At 43.2% G+C, this 17,573-nt stretch overlaps 2 protein-coding genes across 3 annotated transcripts in view; both read left to right on the plus strand.

Moving 5' to 3' along the window:
• Positions 1-17,094, plus strand: part of RASGRF2 (Ras protein specific guanine nucleotide releasing factor 2) — a 469,786-nt gene extending 452,692 nt beyond the window's left edge. For both annotated transcript variants that reach the window (XM_073581445.1, XM_073581523.1), the window contains exon 27: positions 15,762-17,094. In XM_073581445.1, coding sequence (XP_073437546.1) covers positions 15,762-15,854 — 93 coding nt within the window. In that variant the 3' untranslated portion in view covers positions 15,855-17,094. The remainder of the gene's footprint in view (positions 1-15,761) is intronic.
• LOC141080643 (cofilin-2-like) lies at positions 3,327-4,271 on the plus strand. The gene is made up of 2 exons (XM_073566020.1): positions 3,327-3,671; positions 3,840-4,271. The coding sequence occupies exons 1-2, from the start codon at positions 3,504-3,506 to the stop codon at positions 4,176-4,178; spliced, it is 507 nt and encodes a 168-aa protein (XP_073422121.1). The 5' UTR covers positions 3,327-3,503; the 3' UTR covers positions 4,179-4,271.
• Positions 17,095-17,573: the final 479 nt, after the last annotated feature.

Genomic DNA, 17,573 nt, shown 5'->3' on the forward strand with positions numbered 1-17,573 from the left:
AGACTTTGATGGATTGGTCTGCGGGTGTCATGTGCGTTTGGAGAGCCCCTGATGTACCTAAACTATTGAAACTCCCCACAAGTGACCCCATTTTGGAAACTAGACCCCCCACGGAGCTTATCTAGATGTGTGGAGAGCACTTTGAACCCCCAAGTGCTTCACAGAAGTTTATAACGCCTGGGCGTGAAAATAAAAAAAAACATTTTTTTCCGCAAAATTATATTTTTGCCCCCAATTTTTTATTTTCCTAAGGGTAACAGGAGAAATTGGACCCCAAAAGTTGTTTTGTAATTTGTCCTGAGTAGGCTGATACCCTACATGTGGGGGTAAAACACTGTTTGGGCGCATGGCAGAGCTTGGAAGGGAAGGAGCACCATTTGACTTTTTCAACGCAGAATTGGCTGGAATTGAGATCAGACGCCATGTTGCCTTTGGAGAGCACCTGATGTGCCCAAACAGTGGAAACCCCCCAATTATAACTCCAACCCTAACCTCAACACACCCCTAACCCTAATCTGAGCCCTAGCCCTAACCCTAGCCCTAACCCTAGCCCTAACCCTAACCCTACCCTAACCCTAACCCTAGCGGGAAAATGGAAATAAATACATTTTCTTTTAGTTTTATTACTTTTCCTTAACTAAGGGGGTGATAACGGGGGGTTTGATTTACTATTTATGGCGGTTTTTATGTTTGGCGGCTGTCACACGCTAAAAGACGCTTTTTATTGTAAAAGTAGTTTTTGCATCACCACATATTGAGAGCTATAATTTTTCCGTATTTTGACCCACCGAGTCATGTCAGGTCTTATTTTTTGCGGGACGAGTTGACGTTTTTATTGGTACCATTTTCGGGCACGTGACATTTTTTGATCGCTTTTTATTCCGATTTTTGGGACGCAGAATGAACAAAAACCAGCGTTTCATGAATTTCTTTTGGGGGGGTGCGTTTACACCGTTCCGCGTGCGGTAAAATTGATAAAGCGGTTTTATTCTTCGGGTCAGTACGGTTACAGCGATACCTCATTTAGGTCGTTTTTTTATGTTTTGTTGGTTTTATGCAATGAAAACTATTTTATATAAAAAATAATTATTTTTGTATCGCTTTATTCTGCGAGCTATAACTTTTTTATTTTTTTGCGGATGACGCTGTATGGTGGCTCGTTTTTTGCGGGACAAGGTGACGTTTTCAGCAGTACCATGGATATTTATATGTGTCTTTTTGATCGCGCGTTATTGCACTTTTTGTTCGGTGGTATGATAATAAATCATTATTTTTTGCTTCGTTTTTTATTTTTATTTTTTAAGGGGTTCGCTAAAGGGGTTAACTAATGGGACAGTTTTATAGGGCAGGTCATTACGGACGCGGCGATACCAAATATGTGTACTTTTATTGTTTTTGGTTTTTTTTATTTTGAAAAAATGGATTTATTGGGGGAATATTTTTTTTTTTTTTTTACTAATTTATTTAGCGATTTTTTTTAAATTATTTTTAACACTTTTTTTTTTTTTTTTTTTTTTTTTTTTACTTTATTACCTTGTCCCAGGTGGGACATCACTGTCCTGTGACAGATCGCTCATCTGTCACATCACAGATCACTGAGGGTTAAGGAGGCGTTGGAGAAGGGTCATATTAGACCATCCTCTTCACCCTTAGGTGCCGTTTTTTTTTTTTGTGGCCAAAAAGGATGGTTCTTTAAGGCCTTGTATTGATTATCGTGCCCTCAACAAAATTACTATTAAATATCAGTATCCGTTACCCCTGATTTCGGATCTATTCTCTAGAGTTAGAGGTGCTTGCTGGTTTACTAAGCTTGACCTCAGGGGGGCGTATAATCTTATCCGCATTAAGCATGGGGATGAATGGAAGACGGCGTTTAATACTCCGGAGGGATATTTTGAGTACCTGGTGATGCCTTTTGGGCTCACTAATGCCCCTTCTGTCTTCCAGTGCTTCATGAACGATATTTTCCGAGACTTTGTCGATAAATTTTTGATTATCTATCTGGATGATATTTTGATCTTCTCCAAGGATTGGGATTCTCATGTGGAACATATTCGGACTGTGTTCCGGATCTTGAGGGAGAATTCCCTGTATGTCAAAGGATCGAAATGCCTTTTTGGAGTACAGAGGATTTCATTTTTGGGATTTATTTTGTCTCCGTCAACTATTGAAATGGACCCGGCCAAGGTACAGGCCATTTATGATTGGGTTCAGCCCACTTCTTTGAAGGCCCTCCAGAAGTTTTTGGGTTTTGCTAATTTTTATCGGAAATTTATAGCAAAATTTTCTAGTATTGCCAAGCCATTGACTGATCTGACTAAGAAGGGTGCTGATGTGTTGAATTGGTCTCCGGAGGCTGTTGCTTCCTTTCAGGAGCTGAAACGAAGATTTACCTCCGCCCCGGTTTTGCGGCAACCTGATGTCTCACTTCCATTCCAGGTAGAGGTGGATGCTTCTGAGATTGGTGCAGGAGCTGTTTTGTCCCAAAAGGATCCTGTAACATCTAAAATGAATCCCTGTGCTTTCTTTTCCCGAAAGTTCTCTCCATCTGAACGTAACTATGATGTGGGGAATCGGGAACTGTTGGCCATGAAATGGGCATTTGAGGAGTGGAGACATTGGTTGGAGGGAGCTAAACATCAAGTTGTGGTCCTCACTGACCACAAGAATTTGATTTACCTAGAGTCGGCTAAACGCTTGAACCCTAGACAGGCTAGGTGGGCCTTGTTTTTTACACGTTTTGATTTTGTGGTCTCTTTTCTTCCTGGAACTAAGAATGTCAAGGCAGATGCCCTCTCTAGGAGCTTCTTTGCTGATTCTCCTGTGGTGACCAAGCCTGCTACCATCTTAGGCGAAGGGGTAGTTCTTTCTGCCATCTCGCCCGATTTGAGACTTGCTCTGCAAGAGTTCCAGGAGGACAAACCTGAGCGTTGTCCCAGTGTAAAGTTGTATGTTCCTGACCAGTGGAAGAAGAGAGTGATGTCTGAAATTCATTGCTCTGCATTGCCTGGTCATCCAGGTATTTTTGGTACTAGAGATCTGGTGAGTCGCTCTTTTTGGTGGCCCACCTTGTCTCATGATGTCAGGAATTTTGTGCAGTCCTGTGGGACTTGCTCCCGGTCTAAATCTTGTTCTCGCTCTAGTGGGTTGTTAATGCCTTTGCCGGTCCCCAGGAGGCCATGGACCCATATTTCAATGGATTTCATCTCTGATATGCCGGTCTCTCAAAGAATGACTGTTATTTGGGTGATTTGTGATAGGTTCTCTAAGATGGTTCATCTTGTACCACTCCCTAAGTTGCCGTCTTCCTCTGAGTTGCTGCCCCTGTTTTTGCAACAGGTGGTTCGCTTGCACGGTCTCTTTCTGTCATTTCTTGATGCTCCCGGCTGCCTTCCCCTTCCTGCCTCCGGCTCCCTCTTCGCCTCATCTAACCCACTAACCCGAGAATCCACCATGGCCTCCGGTGTGATGTTTCCGATATTGTCGTTGAAATATTCAATGCAATGAAGGTTCGCAAGTCCTGTACTTCTGAGGAGGCAAAGAAGCGCCTGAAGGCTGTCATATTCTGCCTGAGTCCTGACAAGAAAACAATTATTCCAGAAGAAGGCAAACAAATCTTAGTAGGAGATTGTGGTGAAAAAACCAAAGTGTCCAGCTCCATTGTGGTATGCTCCTAGGACCATTGATGCATCTCTCTTTGGGACCACCACCTGCCAGACCAGCTCATGTGTGCGGGCATTGATACTCCTCCGACACAGCTTCCCTTCATAAATGAACAGCCGACCTCTTTTCTTCCACAACTGATGAGTTTCTTCAGGAGCATTCAATTCTGGGCGTGAGTCACCTTGTGTCAGCAGCTCTTTCACCAGGCGGACTGCAGGGTCATTATCTTGCGCTTCTGCCCAATCATGATGGGGCAACAGATTCAGAGTGACTTCTGTTATGAAACAAAGGAGACTAGGAAGGAGGACCTTGTCTTTTTTTTCTGGGCTCCCGATGAAGCGCCACTGAAAAGCAAAATGATATATGCCAGTTCTAAAGATGCAATCAAGAAGAAATTTGCAGGTTGTAAGCACGAGGTGCAGGTAAACAACAGAGCTGATATAAGAGACTGTTGTACCCTGGCTGAGAAATTTGGTGGCAACACTGTCACCTCCGTGGAAGGAATACATCTGTGAAGACCTCATTGCCTCCACTCCCAGTGTCTGTGCCACTTTTTAAAGGGGCTTCCATGTTATGATCTCCCAACAGGGTCTCCTCTGTTAACCCTTTGGTGGATAAGTTATCTCTCTCCCAGGAAAAGGCCCAGCGGTTTTCCAATCGACATAGGACCATTGGTCCCCAGTTTAAGATTGGTGATATGGTGTGGTTATCATCAAAAAATATTGCTATGAAGGTGGCTTCTCCTAAGTTTAAGCCTAGATTTATTGGACCTTACAAGATTTTGGAGATTATTAATCCGGTCTCTTTTCGTTTGGCTCTTCCTGTCACATTTAAAATCCATAATGTGTTCCATAAGTCCTTGTTGAAGAGGTTTGTTGAACCAGTTGTTCCTGGGGTGGCACCTCCGGACCCTGAATTGGTTGAAGGTAACATGGAATATGAGGTAGAGAAAATACTGGATTCCCGTCTGGCTAGACGGAGACTCCAGTATTTGGTTAAGTGGAAGGGTTATGGTCAGGAGGATAATTCCTGGGTCTCTGCCTCTGATATTCATGCCAAAAGATTGGTGCGTGCCTTTCATCGGGCTCACCCTGATCGCCCTGGTGGTGTGGTTGAGGGTTTGGTGACACCTCCTCAAGGGGGAGGTACTGTTGTGAGTTCATTTTCCCCTTCGTCACTGAGGTCTGGTGAACTTCCCTAGTCTGGTAAAGGAAGGTAATGAGCCTGATTATCAGGCACCTGAGCCTAATGATGTTGACTGGCTGAGTGGAGTCACGGACTGGATATAAGGCTGCCGACGCCCTTCTGCCCTGTGGGTGATTTCTCTGTGGACTTCTAGGAGACCAGTCTGATTCCTGCTCCTCTAAAGCTAAGTTTTCTGCTTTGCCTTTTTGCATTTGTGTTTTGTTTTTGTTTGCCTTGCTTTTCTGGATTCTGCCATTCCCTGCTGGGGTGAGCTGAATCTCCTTTTGCTGGTTGCTCTGTCTTCAGAATATTCGTGAGTACTGACATAGTCTTTTTGAAGCCTAGCATCTTCAGGGCCTTTTTCACTGTCAGTCTGTTGGCTCTTATTTTCATAGGGTTTTTTACGGATTGCAGACAGCAGCCTTCCTGTCCTTTCCTATCTAGTTAGCTTGGGCCCCGTCTTTGCTCAGTCTATCTTTCTGTCTGTGTTAGTGTTTTTTCTTCTTGCTTCACCGTCATTAGATGTTGGGGGCTGCCTTTTGCTTTGGGGTCTGCTCTGGGGCAGTTTAGATTTCCCTTTCTGTCTTTAGGCTATATAGTCCTCCGGCTGTGATCGAGGGGTCTAGGGCATCGTAGGAACCCCCCACGGCTACTGCTAGTTGTGTTGATAGGTTCAGGGGTCTGCAATCCGATAGCTGCCAACTTCTCTGGTTTTCTGGACTTAGCTAGTATTTCTGTTTTGGCCTCCTACTGTAAGAAAATGTTCTTATCGGGAGAGTTGGAAGAGCCGGATAAAACTGCAGACAATTCTTCTCAAAGCTGAGGTTGAAGTTTATTCGGAGATACACAGCAAAACAGATACAGAATAACAGAGGAGTTGGAATATGCGGGCAAAAACAGGAATTCAGATGGGCAGAGATTTGCTAGGAGGTCTGGCGGTGATAAGGCTCTGTGCCCTGGCCATGGTGAGGCACAGTGGCATGATGGCAATGGAATGGCAACAAGCAACAGTAACAGGAGCTTCTTATACATTATGAGAACAAAGAAAGCTGCATTTTGCCGCAGAAGGGCGTCCATAGTATAATTTTGAGGCATACATAAGGTAATCCACATAAATAGGTATTTTACGATATACTGATAAATAATATGACCCTTTCCATTTACTTTTCGTTACACGACATTAAAGACCCATATAAGTCAGGATTATGCATGGCTATTGCCTTCAATCTCATCATCGTCTCCAGTCTAGGTCCATAAATTCTTACATCCTGACATTTTAACTACTCTACACTTCGCTACCACACTATCACGTATAAGCATACTGACCATAGATTTGGTGACCCTATTCCCCTATTGATCCAATCTTCCTCTATGCACATCTACTGAAGTTGGTAGGAGACATGATCTCATTTTTCATCCTCCATTTAGTACATTTTATTAGCTCTTTTGTAAAAGTTGAATCTTCTCTAACTTTCAACAAAATAGCTGCTAGAGACAACATGGCCGCTCAGTATATTATGGCTGACCATTCTCTTACACTACGGTGACTCATTCATAACAAGAGTCCATCCGTTTACCTTTTCTGCGTCGCACAAACACACGGTGGTTGGAACCATAAATCTCAAATTTGGACTCATCAGACCAAAGCACAGATTTCCACTGGTCTTATGTCCATTCCATGTGTTCTTTGATGGCCACTCGTTTTTCTTTACTTAGCTGCTTTTTTTCTTGCCATAATACAAATTCTAACACTATCAGCTGTGTATCCACCAGACTTCTGCACAACACAACTGATGTTCCCACCCCCTTTTATAAGGCAAGAAATCCCACCCAATTAAACCTAACAGGGCACACCTGTGAAGTGAAAACCATTTCCGGTGACTACCTCTTGAAGCTCATCAAGAGAATGCCAAGAGTGTGCAAAGCAGTAATCAAAGCAAAAGGTGGCTACTTTGAAGAACCTAGAATATAAGACAAATTTTCAGTTGTTTCACACTTTTTTGTTAATTATATAATTCCACATGTGTTAATTCATAGTTTTGATGCCTTCAGAGTGAATCTGCAATTTTCATAGTCATGAAAATAAATTAAACTCTTTGAATGAGAAGGTGTGTCCAAGCTTTTGGTCTGTACTGTAAGTGGAGATATGGACATGGACATGGATTGCCCTTCACAATTCGCTTTCTGACAGCGGAGGTTAGCATCCGAAGTTGAAACGGTATGGCGCCCCCTCTCCTTGTCGACTGCCCCTATGTTGCCCTATCACTACTCTACCTAACCAACCAGGCATCCTCTATAGGTGATCAGATAATATGTAATGAACATATATAAATATATACAATATAGATACTAGCGGACTGAAGGGTGTGTATATATATACAGTGGGGCAAAAAAGTATTTAGTCAGTCAGCAATAGTGCAAGTTCCACCACTTAAAAAGATGAGAGGCGTCTGTAATTTACATCATAGGTAGACCTCAACTATGGGAGACAAACTGAGAAAAAAAAATCCAGAAAATCACATTGTCTGTTTTTTTTTCATTTTATTTGCATACAGTATTATGGTGGAAAATAAGTATTTGGTCAGAAACAAGCAATCAAGATTTCTGGCTCTCACAGACCTGTAACTTCTTCTTTAAGAGTCTCCTCTTTCCTCCACTCATTACCTGTAGTAATGGCACCTGTTTAAACTTGTTATCAGTATAAAAAGACACCTGTGCACACCCTCAAACAGTCTGACTCCAAACTCCACTATGGTGAAGACCAAAGAGCTGTCAAAGGACACCAGAAACAAAATTGTAGCCCTGCACCAGGCTGGGAAGACTGAATCTGCAATAGCCAACCAGCTTGGAGAGAAGAAATCAACTGTGGGAGCAATAATTAGAAAATGGAAGACATACAAGACCACTGATAATCTCCCTCGATCTGGTGCTCCACGCAAAATCCCACCCCGTGGGGTCAGAATGATCACAAGAACGGTGAGCAAAAATCCCAGAACCACGCGGGGGGACCTAGTGAATGAACTGCTGAGAGCTGGGACCAATGTAACAAGGCCTACCATAAGTAACACACTACGCCACCATGGACTCAGATCCTGCAGTGCCAGATGTGTCCCACTGCTTAAGCCTGTACATGTCCAGGCCCGTCTGAAGTTTGCTAGAGAGCATTTGGATGATCCAGAGGAGTTTTGGGAGAATGTCCTATGGTCTGATGAAACCAAACTGGAACTGTTTGGTAGAAACACAACTTGTCGTGTTTGGAGGAAAAAGAATACTGAGTTGCATCCATCAAACACCATACCTACTGTAAAGCATGGTGGTGGAAACATCATGCTTTGGGGCTGTTTCTCTGCAAAGGGGCCAGGACGACTGATCTGGGTACATGAAAGAATGAATGCGGCCATGTATCTTGAGATTTTGAGTGCAAACCTCCTTCCATCAGCAAGGGCATTGAAGATGAAACGTGGCTGGGTCTTTCAACATGACAATGATCCAAAGCACACCGCCAGGGCAACGAAGGAGTGGCTTCGTAAGAAGCATTTCAAGGTCCTGGAGTGGCCTAGCCAGTCTCCAGATCTCAACCCTATAGAAAACCTTTGGAGGGAGTTGAAAGTCCGTGTTGCCAAGCGAAAAGCCAAAAACATCACTGCTCTAGAGGAGATCTGCATGGAGGAATGGGCCAATATACCAACAACAGTGTGTGGCAACCTTGTGAAGACTTACAGAAAACGTTTGACCTCTGTCATTGCCAACAAAGGATATATCACAAAGTATTGAGATGAAATTTTGTTTCTGACCAAATACTTATTTTCCACCATAATATGCAAATAAAATGGGGAAAAAAAACAGACAATGTGATTTTCTGGATTTTTTTTTCTCAGTTTGTCTCCCATAGTTGAGGTCTACCTATGATGTAAATTACAGACGCCTCTCATCTTTTTAAGTGGTGGAACTTGCACTATTGCTGACTGACTAAATACTTTTTTGCCCCACTGTATATATATATATATATATATATATATACAGTATATATTTAATCATCAATATTTTTCAACAATCTGAATCTGACCAGAAAAAAAGCCTGACGAAGTTCAAGAAGAAATATTTATAATGTCCTTGTCAAAAAAAGAAAGGCAGTAACGTGGCAGTGCAATTAAAGCCAAAAAACATCCGTATACACTTAATTCTTATGTTATATATATAAACCCTATATGGCCTGACCATAAGCCGTACTGCAATGAGGATAACTGCTCACAGGCCCAGGCAATATACCACCACATATCCCCTACATACAATATGAGCCCCCACACAGCCTCCCTATATACAATATGAGCCCCCACATAGCTCGGCATATACAGTATGAGCGCCCTCACACAGCCCCCTAAATACAGTATGAGTCCACACACAGCCTCGACATTGATACCTATATGCAATATAAGGCCCACATAGCTCCCTATATAAAGTATGAGCCCCCATATAGCTACCTATGTACAAGAAAATAGGGGGGGAAGCCAGCACTGCTTAAGGTTAGAACGCATAAATTGGAGTGCATATGCACATAATGTCTAATTGTATTCAAAAATGAGATATTTAGCAAAAAAATTGATTAATTCAATTGAGCCACCCCGCCGCGCCAAGGCAATCTCATATGGGGGGGTCCTACTCTATATATTTTTAATAAATGCTGTGCCATTACGGCCTCCTAAATACATTTAGAGCATGACCATATCAAGTGCAATCTGTACCTGAACATTACTGGATCGCTCCCATGAAGCCAGAAGAAGCAAGTGCAGATGAAGGCCAACCAGGTCTGAACACAGACATATCAGGAATGGCCTCCACACATTGCCCAACCAGCAAACATAGATGAAGGGCGATGTTGGTCCAGACACAGGTGCACAATTAAATAAAGCTTGGGGCAGGGTGGGGCTGCCGTGTGTGTGCACAGCAGCCTAATCCATCACAATGAACACAGAAAAATTATGGCGGACATAACCAAGCGTGCACGGCAACAGTGGTGGTGAGCCACAAACCAACAACAAGAAAATAGGGGGGGATACCTATGTACAGTATGAGCTCAAATATGGCTTCCTTGATACAGTATAAGTCCTACACAGCCCCCTAAATACTGTATGAGTCCACACACAGCCCCGACATAGCTACCTATATACAATATGCGGCCCACATAGCTCTGTATATACAGTATAAGACTCCATATACATACCTATATACAGAATGAGCCCTTACCTAACTCCTTATATACAATATAAGCCCCACATAGCTCCCTATGCACAGTGTGAGCCCCCAAATAGCCTCCTATTTACAGTATGAGCCCGCACATAGCTCCCGATATCCAGTATGAGCCTCCATATAGCCTCCTATATACAGGATGAGCCCGCACATAGATCCCTAGATACAATATAAGCTTCACACAGTCCCCTAAATACAGTATGAGCCCCCACATAGCCTCCTAGATACAGTATGAGGCCCCATATAGCCTCCTAGATATAGTATGAGCCCCCTGTATAGTTGCCTATATACAGTGGGAGCACTCCTCATGTAGCCTCCTATATCCAGTATGAGCCCCACATTGCTCCCTATATACTGTATGAGCCCCTATATAGCCTCCTATATACAGTATGAGCCTGCACATAACCTCCTATATACAGTACGAACCCTCACATCCCATAAACATAATAACAGTAATAATAATTAAAAAACCAACACACACAGCCGTACTCATCTCATTCCCGTTCCCCAGGCACTCTGCTCCAGTTTCCGAGGCTCCACTTCTACTGGTCAGCACGTACATGTTAGCATGATTACATCATCGCATCTGTGCCAGCTGATGACGTCATCACACTGTCATGTCATAGTAGAGGTGACGGGAGCTCCTCTGGAGCTGCGCCGCGATTCTGTATCGTCTGCAGCGTCAGGAAAGCTTGCTGCCGGGATACATGTGCACAAAACATTATAATGAGGACAATCTGGCGATGGGCAGTAGCTCAGATTGGCCTCATTATAATCAACCTATAGTAATAACATCCATATAATTTATAGGCAGATCAGGCTTGTCATACACATCATTTCATAGGCTAAGGCCATTTGGACAAAAAAAATTGACACATCAATTTAAATAGCCTTAATATAAAACTACTGTAGTTTTTTAATGGTCTGCAGTTCCTATCTATCATTGTAACAAACTTCAGTGTAGCCTGATCCTACAGTCATGTTTGCCTTCCAACCCCCCCCCCCCCCCCCCGTTTTGTTTCTTCTAACCTACCAAAAGTTTGTTAGTAAAATGCAGAAAATAATGGAGACACAGAGGGCTTTCACCCAAAACTGTTGCAGAACATTATATAGTTACCGTACATAATTTTTTTTTATATCAGGCGCATTGGAACAATCAGAGATTGTTGTGAAGGTGGATATGTCACAGTGGTGACACTTGCTCTTTAATCCACCTTTGTAGAACCAATGGTATATATACCGAACGTGAACAAGCAAAATTATTCTAGCACTATCGTTGTTTGAATATATTTTCTTCTGTCTTCTATAGCGCCCTTTTCTTGTTATTTTTTTATATACTGTATATATAAAATATATAAATTCCTTAAGAGATGAGCTTTGGTGACTGTGCTATGGGATAAATATGAAAAAATGTAAGATCGGAGCGCGCTGTCGTATAGTAAATGTTAGTTCTCTGGTAATTAGGAGTCCTCTCTTTAATTGAAAAACATGACACATCAACTGCAGGGGAATTCCTAACTTGCCACGGACCTATTATTATTATTATTATGCATTTATATAGCGCCATTTATTCCATGGCGCTTTACATGTGAAAAGGGGAAATATAGACAAATACAATAAACATGTGCAAGGGATGGGTGAGGCTACACTAGGAGAGGGTAGAGCTGGTTGTGCAGTGGTTCAGTAGACTGAGGATCATTGCAGGCTGTAGGCTTGTCGGAACAGGTGGGTCTTCAGGTTCTTCTTGAAGGTTTCCGTTGTTGGTGAGAGTCTGATGTGTTGCGGCAGAGAGTTCCAGAGTATGGGGGAAGCACAGGAGAAGTCTTGTATGCGGTTGTGGGAATAAGCGATAAGGGGGGAGTAGAGAAGGAGATCTTGAGAGGATCGAAGGTGGCGTGCTGGTAGGTACCAGGTGATCATGTCATAGATGTATGGATGGCTTTGTATGTCATGGATAAGGTTTTGAACTGGAGCCTCTGGGCAATAGGAAGCCAGTGAAGGGCCTGGCATAGTGGGAGGCTGGAGAATAGCGTGGAGACATGTGTATTAGTCGGGCAGCAGAGTGTAGGATGGACTGGAGTGGTGCCAGAGTGCTAGAATGGAGGCCAGAGAGTAGGAGGTTGCAGTAGTCGAGGCGGGAGATGATAAGGGCGTGCACTAGTGTTTTTGTGGTTTCATGGTTGAGGAATACGCGGATCCGGGAAATATTTTTTGAGTTTGAGGCGGCAGGAGGAGGCAAGGGCTTGGATATGTGGTTTGAAAGAGAGGGCAGAGTCGAGGATCACCCCAAGGCACCAAGCATGCTGGACTGGGGAAAGCGAGCAGCCATTGACATTGATGGATAGGTCTGGTGGAGGGGTAGAGTGATATGGGGGAAAGATGATGAATTCTGGTTTGTCCTTGTTCAGTTTGAGAAAGCGAGCAGAAAAAAAGGCTGAAATAGCAGACAGATATTGTGGGATTTTGATCAGTAAGGAGGTGAGGTCAGGTCCAGATAGGTAGATCTGCGTGTCATTGGCGTAGAGGTGATATTGCAAACCGTGGGATTCTATGAGCTGTCCCAGGCCGAAGGTGTAGATGGAGATGGGTAGGGGTCCTAGGACTGAGCCTTGAGGAACACCGACAGACAGAGGGCGAGGTGAGGAGGTGGTGTGTGAGAGGGAGACACTAAATGTTCGGGCTGAGATCCAGGATAGGGCCAAGTCTGTGATGCCAAGAGATGAGAGAATCTGTAGCAGGAGGGAATGATCCACTGTGTCGAAGGCAGAAGACAGGTCCAGGAGAAGGAGGACAGAGTAGTGTTGCTTGCTCTTGGCGGTTAGTAGAAGAAATACACAAGAAGAAATGCATAGAGCAAGACAGGGAGGGGGGGGCAGGTGAATAAGCCCCACCCATCGGACCGGACCGTGGCAGTTTACATACATCTGAACCGATATAAAAAAGGTATTTATGCATGAAAGGTGCGGGGTCGGTAGATCTAACTTAATCAAAATGGTAATGATGCCACAATTATTATATTTGATACATAATTCTCCGGTGTGGATCTGTAGGGACTTTTTTGCAAAAATAAATACATTATTCCGGGAATTAATTTGGAAGAAAAAACAGGTTAGGATTCGCTTGGAGATACTGCAGCGAGGGAAGGAGGAGGGAGGATTGGCGGTGCCAAACCCATTCATATACTTTATAGCCTCCCAGATGTAAAATCTTAAGGGTTGGGGTAGAGATGGGGCGTGTGACAATGGTGGTGATATTGTGAGGGAAGGATCGGTATGGAAATATCCAGGGTGCCGGTTGGAGGTGGGAAGACGGCAGATAAATGGGGCACGATACCCCACGTTGGCTATGATTTTCAAGGTGTGGGATAGGGGTAAGTCTCTTTTGAAGATAAATGGGCCTACGGAGTTGTGGCCATTGTGGCAAAATCCGGATTTGCAAGAGATCAAAAAGCTGGTGGGGTTCGGAAGATGGGAAGATAAAGGGATTTATCTGGTGTCACAAATTTTGCAAAATAATACTCTTAAGAGTTTTGAACAATTGAGAACAGAATTTCACCTCCCACATGTCTTCTTTTATCAGTACTTACAGCTAAGACATGCATTGGAAAAACAGAGAAGGATAAATCTGGTGATAGTGACACATAATCAAACACTACATATGCTACTTACATCTGAGTCTTCTAGGGGACTTATCTCTGAATTATATAAAAGATTATTGCCTGCCCATCTGGAGACATATCCACTGACTGCTGCTAAGAATAAGTGGGAACGGGACGTTATCCCCCTGACGGAGGACCAGTGGTCCGATATTCTAGAACAGGTCCCTAAAATGGCGGTTTCTGAGTGCCAGCGGCTTTCGCAAATATATCTCATTCACAGGTTATATAAAACACCCAGCTTATTATTTAAAATGGGACTTAGGCCCAATACACAATGTGTTAGGTGTGGGCAGGATGATGCCCACTTGATGCATGTTATGTGGGAGTGCGGGCACATTGGGGATTTCTGGAGGCAGACCCTGGGACTCATAGCCCAGGTATACCATATTACAATACGACCGTCACCTCATCTATGTTTGTTGAATTTGTGGGAGGAGGGGGTTGACCCGGATTCTGCAGTGGCCCTGGGAATAGCACGTATCCTATATCAGGCAAGAAAGATACTTGCATATCATTGGTTGGATCCTATGCCACCAACATTGTCAGAGCTTAAAAATAAACTAAATAATGTCATCAGATTGGAAAGGGGGGCTTATTTAAAAAGAAATGCAATAAGAAAGTTTTACAAAATTTGGCAGCCATGGATGGAGTCACCGGGTCTCCCCTCGGGCGCACTGGTACGGGAAGCGATGTTGGACCAGTTGCTGTTGTGCTTGCGGTGATGGGATGCTTGGGGGGTGAAAATAAAGTCTAGTGCCTTTTGTGGTGAAGTGGATTTTGAGTGGCGCGGTGGGAGGGGGCTGGGGTGGATTGGACCTGATATCCGCGGGGGGCGGGGGGGGCGAAATATGATGCGGAGTGGCGCGGCTGGCGGGGATGGTTTTCCCACTGAACTGAGGCACTGATGTATAATTTTGATTTTTGTTTATTTGTGGAGCCATGTTGTTTATAGGCTCAATTTTATGCAAATATCTGTGTTTTGAGATTTTCTTCTTTTTATTTATTCTTACACAGGAAGAGTTTTACCCTTTAAATAATATCTGCTCTCAATGTAATTTTTACTAGCTATATAAGATGTCTTATTCTTTCTGTATTGATTCCTGAATGTTTAATAAAAAAGATCTGATTAAAAAAAAAAAAGGTGCGGGGTCAGGGGGAAGCAAAAGTACTAAGAGAATCCTTATGTGACACACAATTGAATGATATAATTATATGATATCTCAAAAAAGGGGTGACAGATTCACTTTAAGCAATTGATTATAATCTAAGTATTAGCTGTTAGTATATATGGAAGTGAATCTATATATTTCCATTGCAATTGTCATGTGATCCCTGCAGCCAATCAACGGCCTCTTAACTCAACGACCTCTTCACTCTTCCCTCCTTCAAACCATCAGGAGGAAGTGATAGAGCAGCCGCAGCTCTCAATTCATCCAGATGTCAATTTCTGTCTGTAGAAGAGGAGAGTGAAGTCAGCACTGATTGGCTGCAGTGATCGCATGACATAAAGTTATGCGAGCCCCAAACGGCGCCAGCATTGGAGATGAGCATAGGTATTATTATTTCAATGGTGGAGGGGATGGATTCAGAAGGGGTTGTCCAAGTAGTGGACATCCCCTTTAAATCAAAGATGACTAAAACATTCTATTGCCTGTACATAAGAGAGCTGTCCCATCTGCCACATATATGACATATGCTAGAAATGTTGATAGATGTAGGTCTCGTCATTTTCAGTATTGGGCCAATACAAATAAATGGAGAGAATTGCACATGCACTGTACTCTGTTCTGGCAGTATGAATTAGCTGACATGTTCCCTTTTAAATGCGCTAATAAAGATTAACAAGGGCGTCAATACTGACCAGCCCCTATGTACATTAAGCCAGAACTCTATTCTCCTGAGTCCAGTAATGCCGGATGACTGGTACAGCTGCATTACTAAATATTCCTCCGTAATCTCATATTGTGCTGTATATTATGAATCAACCTTTCTTTGTTTTGTACTTAAGGTTACTCAGTTCCTCTTGGACAAGTCGTGGATCTTGGATGAAGATACTCTGTATGAATTATCCTTAACGATTGAACCAAGACTCCCAGCATGAAGTTTTATTGTGTGTCTCGAGGCAACACAACGCTTTCACTTCACAAACCGAATTATGCATGCCATGCCTAGCAGGGAGCAGACCAACAACACCCTTTCGGTGGAAGCAGACGGTGCCACCGGTGCTTTATAGCAAGTATAAGGGAACGGAACAAAGTGACGTCTGGGGGCTTTGTGCTGGGCAGATACTAATACTGTAGGAGGTGGTCATTACGGAAGGGAACAAAAGTGAAAAGCAATGCTGACCTCCGCGCCACGGCTTGAATAACTGTTTGAGACTGAAGACCTAAGAGGTAAAGGACAGACTGAAGTGAGCCATCTGTAATGTGCAAATATCACTGTGCGCGGAGTACTGTGTCATCAGAGCGACCCCTTGGGGACAGTTGTGACTAGTCAAGTGAGACTATCTTACTGTGTAGTGTATCGCAGTATAACGCGCAAAATAACAAAGGTAAATCTTTGCATGGAGTATTATATCATCATAACGAAGAGTGAATGAGAAAAAGTGCAGCTTAAGTCGCCGCATTCACAAGCACGTGATTTATAACCCGCATCTCCAAGAAAGGCGAAAACCAACATATTTCCATCATTTTCAAGCTTTTACCCTTGTGATATGAGCAGCAGGATTTGTGTGTTTTATCCCACATTTTAGACTGAATATCTCAAAACAAAATGCAATCCGTATCATTAATTTTGTAATGTAAGTACTACTGACACTGTGCGTATTGGAGGTGACTGCACTGCCTGGCAAAACTAGATATTAACTGTGGGTTTCGTCTTTTACTCCTTATTTTGATGACTATTGATTTATTTCCTTAGAGGATATCTAATGTGGTTTGCAGGTTTATTTTTGTTCTGTTTTTTTTTTTTTTTTGCAGATGCTGTTTTTGTTTTAATATTTTTTTGTGTCAAACTTGATTTATATATAATTTTTTTGCTTGCTCAAAGATTGTATAGCTAAAAACATTTGTACAGCTCGAATAGATTGGTGGCCATTATTTTTATGACTTTCAGTGGAGTGAACCCCAACATCAAATCACATTGCGACGTCACACGAAAAGGACTTTAGAGCATGAATTATGAAAGTGAAATGTGTAAATATGCTTGCCGTATCATCTGTTAGGGAGAAGGACACAGTAACACAATGCATATGTGATCATGCCTTGTATATTACAGTTTGGAGACCACCCCACACAGGAACAACCCTTGTGTCCAATTAATAAATTTACCTATGACATGAATGTGAACAGGTTACTTTTATTATTAAACTTACAACATGGAGTGCATGCACGTCATGGATAGATTAAACACAGGTATATTGGCCCTGGGACCCCGAATCACATCCTTTCTTCCATTCATAATTTCTCCTTCGTCTCATTGGGGGACACAGAGACTGTGGGTGTGTGCTTCTGCCGTCTGGAGGCCGACACTAAGTGTACAAAAAAAGAGTTAGCTCCTCCTCCGCCGCATACACCCTCGCCCCTAGGCCGGGCGTAACTCAGTTTTTGCTTAGTGTCTGATGGAGGCACACGCAGTCTGGAGCTCCAGACTAGATTTTTTTTTTTTTTTTTTTCCCTCCTTTTTCTATGAAGATAAGACAGGGGCGACGGATCCTATAGAGAGGGTCCGATCTCCCCAAATCATCAACGGGCGACCACGTGTGAGTAACCCTCCACGTGTCCTCTCCTGCACCGAGGGACACATCTGGGACTTTTTTCCA

The sequence above is a fragment of the Dendrobates tinctorius genome, unplaced genomic scaffold (genome assembly GCF_039654945.1).
Source record: "Dendrobates tinctorius isolate UK_male_01 unplaced genomic scaffold, ASM3965494v1 ptg000003l, whole genome shotgun sequence".
NCBI lineage: Eukaryota > Metazoa > Chordata > Amphibia > Anura > Dendrobatidae > Dendrobates > Dendrobates tinctorius.

Coding starts and splice junctions, on each gene's coding strand:
- LOC141080643 (XM_073566020.1), top strand. CDS start 3,504: ATGAAGGTTCGCAAGTCCTGTACTTCTGAGGAGGCAAAGAAGCGCCTG. Junction 3,672..3,839: donor CCAGCTCCATTGTGGTATGC/TCCTAGGACCAT, acceptor TTCTGGGCGTGA/GTCACCTTGTGTCAGCAGCT.